This window comes from Vicia villosa, linkage group LG5, assembly GCF_029867415.1.
Source record: "Vicia villosa cultivar HV-30 ecotype Madison, WI linkage group LG5, Vvil1.0, whole genome shotgun sequence".
In the NCBI taxonomy this organism is placed as follows: domain Eukaryota; kingdom Viridiplantae; phylum Streptophyta; class Magnoliopsida; order Fabales; family Fabaceae; genus Vicia; species Vicia villosa.
The window spans coordinates 14,489,895-14,499,964 of NC_081184.1; the positions used below are offsets into that span (position 1 = coordinate 14,489,895).

At 29.3% G+C, this 10,070-nt stretch overlaps 1 protein-coding gene across 1 annotated transcript; it reads left to right on the top strand.

The window, feature by feature from the left end:
- Positions 1-6,667: 6,667 nt before the first annotated feature.
- LOC131604263 (uncharacterized) lies at positions 6,668-8,029 on the top strand. The gene is made up of 2 exons (XM_058876714.1): positions 6,668-7,643; positions 7,776-8,029. Exons 1-2 carry the CDS (start codon positions 6,668-6,670, stop codon positions 8,027-8,029), a joined length of 1,230 nt encoding a protein of 409 aa, XP_058732697.1.
- The last annotated feature ends 2,041 nt before the right edge of the window (positions 8,030-10,070 follow it).

A 10,070-nucleotide genomic window follows, 5' to 3' on the forward strand; every position in this document is an offset into this window, starting at 1 on the left:
ACTGGAGTTTTTTTAGCCCTAGTTATGATCGTTTCAATTCATCCATAACAATTCTGGCATAAGTTCTAAAACAAAATGTCTAACTTCACAATAAGGCCAAATATTTTAGACTCATGATAAAATTCTAAAACTTTCCAGTTTAAAGGTTCTTTATATCCTCTTTCAAACGTAATTGATTACATCTTAATCAGAATATTCTAACTCTAGTTCTATTCATTTCAGTTTAGCTATGTCATAATATTTCCTGGATAAACTCTAAAACAGAATATCTAACTTCACAATAACACCCAATATTATATACTTATGATAAAATTCTGAAACTCTACAATTTGAAGGTTTTTCAAACCATCTTTCAAACTCAATTGATTGCATATCAATCAGAGTATTCTAGCTCAAGTTCTATTCGTTTCAGCTTAACCGTATCATAATATTTCCTGCATAAACTCTAAAACAAAATGTCTAACTTCACAATAGCACCAAATATTATAGATTTATGATAAAAATTTGAAACTCTATAGTTTAAAGGTTCTTTAAACTCTCTTTCAAACTCAGTTGATAACATCTCGATCGGAGTATTCTATCTCTAGTTCTATTTGTTTCAATTCAGTCATATCACAATATTTCCTACATAAACTCTACTCATAACAAGGATACCATTGATTTCTACCATATTTATCATCTAGTTTTAAGTTGTTTCTTGACTCAAATTAAGTAAGTAAGAGGTTTGCATAGAACTACTCATATGTATGCATTTAACCAACATATGTATATATACAGCCATATAATTATCACTTTCATTCTAAAACTCCTAGAGCCAAATTCTGCATTTTTTTTTAATTGTAATCCCAACTTAAAGTTCATGCTCAGACCACATTACTAATTCTCTCCATATGAAATTTACATTCAAACTAAAGGGCATTGAGTTTACTTTCTAGATATCAAAACAGAGCCTGAAACAAAATTTTGAAATAAAAATACAACCTGTTTTATGACAAGTATGTCACACAAATTCTATCAAACTTTTAGTGGGTAGTTAAGAATTTACTTAAATTAACATTTGAAAAAAAAAACTTTGAAATTTGAAGCACTCCTTTCCTTGAACTTGTAAACTGTGATTGTGATAGTCTTAGTAGTTAGTAATTACGTAGAAAAGAAACTAGACTACTTTTCTTTGCTTACTTTTATCAAATAAAAACTTTTTTCTACGTACACAACCTAATTTTCAGAAACTTGTTACATATATATGTGTGACACCGCTGATGAGAAAATAATAAGGAATAGAAATATGTCTTGTTTATCCTGGCTAGTTTTGTTTCTGGCAGTTGTCACTCTTACTAATCCAGAAAAACTGGCTGGTCTTAGTCAAGGTCCAGCTGGTGAACCCAACCAACTGACACCACCACCGCCGCCAGCAAAGCTAACTCGACGTCAGCCACCTGAGATTCCCACCGTAGAACCACCCGATATATTTCCTGGATGGCAAACTCAACCTCCTCCCTAAGATCATGCAGGAAATAGAATTAAGCATGCACACCAGCAGCAGCATATTATTATTATATTCTCAAATCTTAATTATGTTTTTCAAAAATTTCCCTTGTTGTAGGCTTAGTTTTATGTTTGGATGCTTATTTGATTTTCTTGTATTTGCTTGTATTGTACACCATGTTTTACGGTCGTTCTCAATAAATTGATTGTCCTCCCTAAAATAAATAATAGAACCCTTCAAATATTTTACTTTTGTATATTGAGTTTTAATTTTGGTAGTTATAGTTTTAATCTTATAGTTTGTAACTAACTGTTGTTAAGAATTAGTTTGTTTAATATTTAAGAGGAGGTTAACTAGTTAGTATATCAAGATTGTTGAAAATTCCTTGTATATAATCAAACATCTTCGAAAAGTATTTCATTTTGGTTAACCGAATTATTTCTATCTTACTTTGATCAAACTAAAGCTTACAAAGTGCAGTAGCTTAGATCACAAGAAACTGTATTTTCTTCTTCTTCTTTCTTATGATTTGCATGGCATTTGGTTCCAAGAAATTGGTATAACATAGTCTGGTTCGATACAACTATTAATCCTTGATCAAGATCTACGACAAACTCGAATACAACTTCAAATCAATTCTCTGCGAATTTGTATTCAAAAGTGAAAGTTATTACCATCAATTTGTATTCAAAAGTGAAAGTTATTATTGATGGTGTATGCAAATGAAGAAAATTTTCAGATTTTAAAATATTGTTGAAACTGGGAATGACAAACTTACTTAATTGGAGAAAAATGCAAAAGAGGCGCAAAAGGCACATCATCTTGTGAGAAATGAAAAAATTGATGGAAATTGGTTGTTCTTGATCTATTAATGTGTGGATCTAAATATTTTTGAAAGACTTATTGAAGAAGGAATTGTTGAACAAATGACTCCTAATACAAGAGAAGGGAAAGAGGTGAATTGTGATATTAAAAATCATGAGTAATTTAAAAATTTCTTTCTTAAAAATATTTTATGTTAGTTTAACAAAGATAATGCAACGAAGAAGAAGAAGAAAGAGAATAAGAAGAATAAAATAAAACTGAATGACAAAAACTAAAGAGATAGGTTTAGAGAGATTGCACTAAGATTTACGAGTTCAGACTACTACTTGACCTACTATTGTTTCAAAGAATTTCTTCTTAAAAATTTCACTAATAAAGTGTCTTGAGCTTTTTAGGATATGACCACGAATCTTCTTACAACAAATGAGAGATTTTAAACAAGTTGATCCCCCAATTGGAGCTTTTAACAGATTGAGCTCACATACTACATGGAGATTTTAACTAGCTAATTTCAATAAATAGCTTTCACTCGCAAGGCACTAAGTAATTTTTAGTGAAAGAATAGAAAAAGAGTAGAAAGTGAGAAAGAAGATATTCAAGACGAATTTTTATGTGTTTTAGAGTGAGGATAATCCTTCTATTTTAGGAGAAAATATGTCTAAAAAAGAAAAATGACCCATGGACTTTTTACTTCATCTAATTGATTAAGTCATATGATTAATTATTTAGATATGCTAAATATGGAATATTTTCAAATTCGTCGTCACAAACCAATTAAAAGCCTATTTAAATGATTAGGAGTTACTCGATCAACCCTACTATGTTAATCATTATCTAGTGTAAAAACCACTCCCAAAGGTTTAAACAAGCTAATAAGAGGTACATGCATAAATGTTTTTTAGGTAATTTTATAAAATGAGAGAGGCTTCAAAAACATTTGAGTGAAAGTGTAAGAGATGCATTCTCGTCCATCATTTTTTTGACATTAAGGTTCACTTAATTGTTTATCTAGTAAGGGAGATTAGATTTTGTGGTCCAGTTTATTTAAGGTAGATGTATTCGATAGAAGGATGCTTGAAGATGTTTAAAGCGTATACGAAGAATCATCACTGTCCAAAAGCTTCGATCGTTGAACGGTACATCACAAAAGAAGACATTGTGTTTTGTACAAACTATTTGTCAGAAGTAAACACTACATGAATTCTCTAGTCTCGTCATGATGGAAGATATGGAGGTAGAGGTGCTAAAGGAATATATGTTAAGAAAATTGACCGAGATGTAGTTCTTCAAGTACATTTGTATATATTGAATAACGTTGATGAAGTTCAACCCTACTTATCTGCTCACAAAAGTTTTATCAAAGAAAATTTCCTCTGAATGAGTGAAAAGTTGATGTTGACAGAGCATAACAGAGCTTTCATAAATTGGTTTAATGAAAGGGTTTCTAAAGATAATAGTGCTTCCGAGATAATTAAATGGATTTCATATATGTCTAAGTTTAATGTAATAATTTGGAGTGCATACGAAATTAGTAAATTTTCATTCTATACAAACAAAGGATGATCATAGTACCATACAAAATAGCGGGGTTATGGTTGAAGTTGAATCCATGTACTTCTCTAGTTCCAAAGATAACAATTTTGTACTGACATCTCGAGCGTACTTTGGGGTCATTTAGGAGATTTTGGAGATTGATTATGTCACTTTTAAAGTTTCTTAATTTAAGTGCAAGTGGGTTGACAGTAAGAATAATGTAAAAACCGATCAATTAGGATTCACACAATTTGATCTTCGAAAGGAAGCTTATATGAACAAACCATTCATCATGACATCCCAAGTAAAATTATTCTTTTATGTCACTGATCCTTGTAACACTAGATGGTCAATTGTTCTACAAGAAAAACATATTCCTGATAGTGATGAAAATCAAGATTTAAATTTTGAGACCCCTTCTTTTGCAAGACATGTACATCTCTCATATGAAGAAAATGATTCAAATGAGGTGCATGATATTCATTATGATCATCAAGAGGAGAAATGAGAAAACTAGTAAGTAAATATTTTATATGACTTACTAATATATATTTATTCATTTTACATTTAGTAATATTTTTTCCCGAACATGTAGATATTTGGAAGGAAAACATATGTTGCATGGCTTTAGAATTACAAGTTAGAAAATTAAAAACCCTACAGTAAGTGTCATTCTTTGTGACATTCATATATATATATTTACAAATTATTTATGTTAGTTGTAGTTTTTGATGCATGTTGTTGATATTGAAGTTTGAATGTTGTTGTAGATTGAAGCTTGAATGTTGTTGTTGTTGTTGAGATCAATGATTTAAAGATTTAATGTTGTTGTAGTTGATTATTCTTATTGGTTCAAATGTGTTTTAAATTATATGTGCTTAAAGACAGATTACAAAACTCACTGACTAAAACTTTTGGACGGCCGTTCAAGAATTATTCATTTTGGTTTTTGCTTTTGTTGGTTAATCATCTATTTTAGTTTTGTTGTAAAAAATATGGTGTGTGCCATTTTGGCTTTGCAATTGGTGTAAAATGTTTCTGTTTCAAAAATAAGCAAAATAGGTTCAATGTTTCTGTTTCAGAAATGATAAAAATAGATTTTGTAATGTAGGTTAAAGACGAAAAAATAGAAAAAAAATTAATAACAATGATTTCTCCTCAGTTATTTTAATAAATTGAGGTAGTAAGATTGAATCTATTACCTCGATGTTTCATATAACTGAGGGAACAAGTGGAGCGCGCCATCCAGATCTGAAAATATTAAAAATGAAGTTGCTGGAGATCAAACCCATGACCAATAATTCCTTCTCCTCGATGAAATATCAACCGAGGAATAAAATGACTCACTTTTATGACGCCCTTCGTTACCTCGCATAAGAAACCAAAGTTAACCCCCATTTCTTATCTAGGTAAAGAGTGTTTTTCGTAGTAGTGTAAACTCAATTAATTTCGTTATAGTTTTTAATTTTTTAAAGATCGCAAAATCAATGAACCAAACAATGTGTAAAGTCATCTCAAGCATGCACACTACAAAAAAAGCTCAGTAGTGACGTGAAATTCATGTCACTAATTAGTGACATGAATATCAAGTCGCAAAAGCTTGCACAAATACTCATACACTTTTACTCAGAGCAGGCGTAGCAGAGCACAACAGTTGATGTGTAGAAAAAGCAACTTTAGTTGCGACGTGATTTTTATGTCACTACCTAATGACATTTAAATCCCGTCACTAAATAGCAGTTATTTGAATTTTAATATTTGAATTTATTGTGAGTTGCGACGTAATTTTCATGTCACTACGTAGTGACATGTAGATCACGTCACTAATTATTATTATTATTATTATTATTATTATTATTATTTAATTCTGAAACTAATTATTATTATTTTTTTTTAATTCTGAAACTAAATTATATAAACTAAATTAATAAACTAAATAAATTAAAATATATAAATTAATAAACTAAAATATAAAAATTAATAAACTAAAATTATAACTCAAATATTACTATATATAATTATAAATTAATTAATATCTTACAAAAATTCAAAATAAAAAATAACAAAATAAAAATTAAATTAAATCAACGATCAGTCAGGGTCGGGAAAGTTATCATCATTTTTGTTCTCCTGATCCGTCGACGCATAACTACCCACATTTTGGTTTCTACCAAACGATTGCATATATTGCCGCATTTGCTACTCCAGAGGCCCGGCCAATGCTATAGGCAAACTAGGCAAGTTCCTAGGGCCTCAAAAATTTTTTTTTAGCTATTATGATACCCTATATTATACTCAAGTGGATTACTAAAGTTATGCCAATATTGCATGTGACTGTTAGTTTCTTGCTAGAGTTTGAAAAGGTACCATTTTCCAATAAAAGCTGCAACTTTCACATAATTAATACCTATTAATATTTTTAATTGTTCATTCTATATATAAATAAAAAATAAAACCTTTAATCCATTTATTCATTTGGCTATCAGCGTGTTGTTTTACAGAAAGCATATATACTTGTTTTGTCTCATCTTTCACAAAAAATATTCTCTTTTCTTTTTTATATCTGGATTTTTAATTGATACAAGAGTACAAGACAAACATCATTCTACTGTGCTTGAGGAAGACCTCTTTTTCTTTCCAATTTTGACTTCTCTTTGAAGAAGAAAAAGAAAAAGAAAACACCACAAAAGCATAAAATCAGGTTTTATTTATCTAACATTTTCTCATTTAGTTTTTAATTTTAGTATTTTTATTTGTTTAATTTAATTGTTTTCTATTTTATTAGTTTTGGTGAATTTCATTTATTTATTTTATTTTAGAGCAATGTCGACTCAAAAATTTGAATCTGGAAATTCAAAATTAAGAAAAAAGAAAAGAATTGATGCTTTAATTGAAGCATTAAAAGGAGCTTTAGATAAATTTATCAAAACAAACAAAAAAAGTAAATTTGAAAACTTAGGTGATTGTTCATCAAATGAACTAATTAATCATGTAGAAACTAACAATATAGACATAGACAACCAAAATGAAAATATAGATAATTTTGTAGAAGAAGTTAACAATATAGACAATGATGAAAATGACAATAGTAATTTATTAACAGAAGAGCTTCATAGTGTTGACGCCACTAAAAATATATATGATCCAAGTCAATGGATAAATATTAGTACAAGTTTGAGAGATTTATTAGTAGAAAAAGGTCCGATTAAAGTTACCGATATTGATTTTCCTAAGGATGAATCCACAAGACACTTTTCTTCCTCATTTTATATTCAAAAGTTGTCTAATGGAGAAAACCGTGAAAGAAGATGGCTAATATATTCTCAAGATTTGAATAAAGTATTTTGTTTTTGTTGTAAATTATTTAATACTCTTTCTAGTACAAGCAAATTAGCAAGTGATGGTATTTGCGATTGGAAAAACATGGGTAATACGTTGAGGAGTCATGAGATGAGTAAGGAACACATTGTAAATATGAATTCATGGATTGATTTAGAAATGAGATTGTTAAAAAATAAAACAATTGACACACATGTTCAAGATCAAATAAATAGAGATAGAGAACATTGGAGAAATGTATTGTTAAGAATAATTGCGGTTGTTAAAACTCTTGGAAAAAATAACTTAGCATTTCGCGGAACAAATGAAAAGATTTACCAAGAACATAATGGAAATTTTTTAAGTCTAATTGAAATGATTGCTGAATTTGATCCTATAATGCAAGAACACATTCGCCGAATTAAAAATAATGAAATCCACAATCATTACCTTGGACATAGGATACAAAATGAGTTAATAAGTTTGATAGCAAATGAAATTAAAACAAAAATTGTTCAAAAAATTATTAATGCAAAATATTTTTCAATAATACTTGATTGTACTCCGTATATAAGTCATCAAGAGCAAATGTCTTTTGTATTACGATGTGTAGATATTTCTTCTACTTCAATACAAATAGTTGAACATTTTGTGGAATTTTTAATAGTAAATGATACAACTGGAAAAGGTATTTTTGATGCAATTGTGAATGAAATAAATACTATTGGAATTGATATTAGTAACTTAAGAGGGCAAGGTTATGATAATGGGTCTAATATGAAGGGAAAACATCAAGGTGTGCAAAAAAGATTTTTAGACATTAATCCTAGATCATTTTATACTCCGCGTGTGGTTGTCATAGTTTAAATTTAGTGATTTGTGATATGGCTAGTTGTTGTCCTAAAGCTACATCTTTTTTTGGAGTATTACAACGCATATATACACTATTTTCTTCTTCTACTAAAAGATGGAAAATTCTACAAGATCAAATTCCCAACCTAACACTTAAATCATTGTCACAAACAAGTTGGAAAAGTCGTATTGAAAGTGTAAGAGCTTTGAGATTTCAAACTTCACAAGTAAGAGATGCTTTATTAAAATTGCCTGAAATGACCGATGAGGCTAAAATTAAAAGTGAAGCAGAATGTTTAGCGACTTATGAACTTGAAAATTTCGAGTTTTTGCTAGGCATGACTATTTGGTATGAGATATTGTTTGCAGTAAACTCTGTTAGTAAAAATATGCAATCAAATGATATGTGTATTGACGTTGCAATAGATCAGCTAAAAGGTCTTGTTTCATTTTTTGAAAAGTATAGGGAAAATGGATTTGAAAATGCTTTGATTTCTACAAAAGAAATTGCTATTGAAATGAATATAGAACCTAAATTTCGTGAAAAACGTATTATTCGTAGAAAGAAACAATTTGATGAGATTATAGACAATGAAGTTATAAAATCACCTGAAGAATCATTTAAAACTGATTATTTCTTATATATAATAGATCAAGCAATAACTTCGTTTCAAAGTAGATTTGAACAATTTAAAATATATTATGATATTTTTGGTTTTCTATTTAGTATTAAGATATTAAAATCCATTGGCATTGAAAATTTAATAGAAAATTGTTTTAACCTTGAAAAATCATTGAAACATAACGCCGAATCTGATATTGATGGATTAGAATTATTTATGGAACTAAAAGTTTTAAGAGAAATAATACAAGTGGAAAATGATACTCCAATTGACATACTTAATTATATAAAGAGACTTGATTCTTTTCCAAATGCATATATTGCTTATAGAATAATGTTAACAATTCCTATTACTGTTGCGTCTGCCGAAAGAAGTTTTTCAAAATTAAAGTTAATAAAATCTTATTTAAGGTCTACAATGTCTCAACAAAGATTAAATGGATTAGATTTATTAGGGTGGGTGGGGTAGCTCAGTTGGCTCTTGCTAACTGAGTTAAGGAAGTTGTTGGTTCACGGTTCAATCCCTAGCAACAACATTTATTTGTAAACAAGTTGTTGATAATTTATAAATCAACAACTTTAAAAATAAAAATAAAAGAAATGTTAAACGAAATTGATTACAAAAGTTTAATAAATAATTTTGCTTCTCAAAAAGCTAGAAAAATAAAATTTTAAATAAAGTATGTTTTTGAAAAAAAATTATTAAATAAAATAAAAAGCCTCATTTTTTAATCTCGCCTCAAGCCTCAATATGTATTGGGCCGGTCCTGCTACTCCATATCAGATTGCCTCAATATGTATTGGGCCGGTCCTGCTACTCCATAGCAGATTGCCTCAATATGTATTGGGCCGGTCCTGCTACTCCATAGCAAGTGCCAGTCTTGGAGTAAACTGAGGATTAATATTCAGAAATCGTACAAGCAATGTCTGATAATCATCCAACACATACAATAAAAAATTAAGTTAAATATAATTTAAATTAAATTAAATTTACTTAAATAATATATGAAAAATAGCCACGTGATTTTCATGCCAGAACATCTCACATGCCACATGAAAATCATGCCATAAAAGTTGCCTATAAGTTAAAAAAAATATGAACAACGTAATTAAATTAAATAACTTACCAAAGCTTTTTGTATACGATCGTTGATCAGTGGTTTTTACACGTTTATTTACCGTTGATTTTAGTCGTCTTTGCTTTATATTGTCAAGTGTTTTACTTCATTCTTCTACATTTTATGCTTTGGTTGTGTATTTTACTGTTTGCAGGCTCAAAGGAATAAATCGAGACAAATCAATGCGAAAAAGTACAAAAAAGGGAGTTTCGAAGGAAGTGAAAAATCAAGCTACATGAGGTCTGACACGACCACCTGTGTCACCTGAAACTGGCCGTGTTAGGATGAAGCGTGGCCAAGAAAATGCAAAAGAGAT

Bases quoted from the DNA above. Each gene is read 5' to 3' on its own strand.
- LOC131604263 (XM_058876714.1), top strand. From the start codon at position 6,668: ATGTCGACTCAAAAATTTGAATCTGGAAATTCAAAATTAAGAAAAAAG. The intron at 7,644-7,775 runs GTTTGATAGCAA...TACGATGTGTAG, and splicing joins GATACAAAATGAGTTAATAA to ATATTTCTTCTACTTCAATA.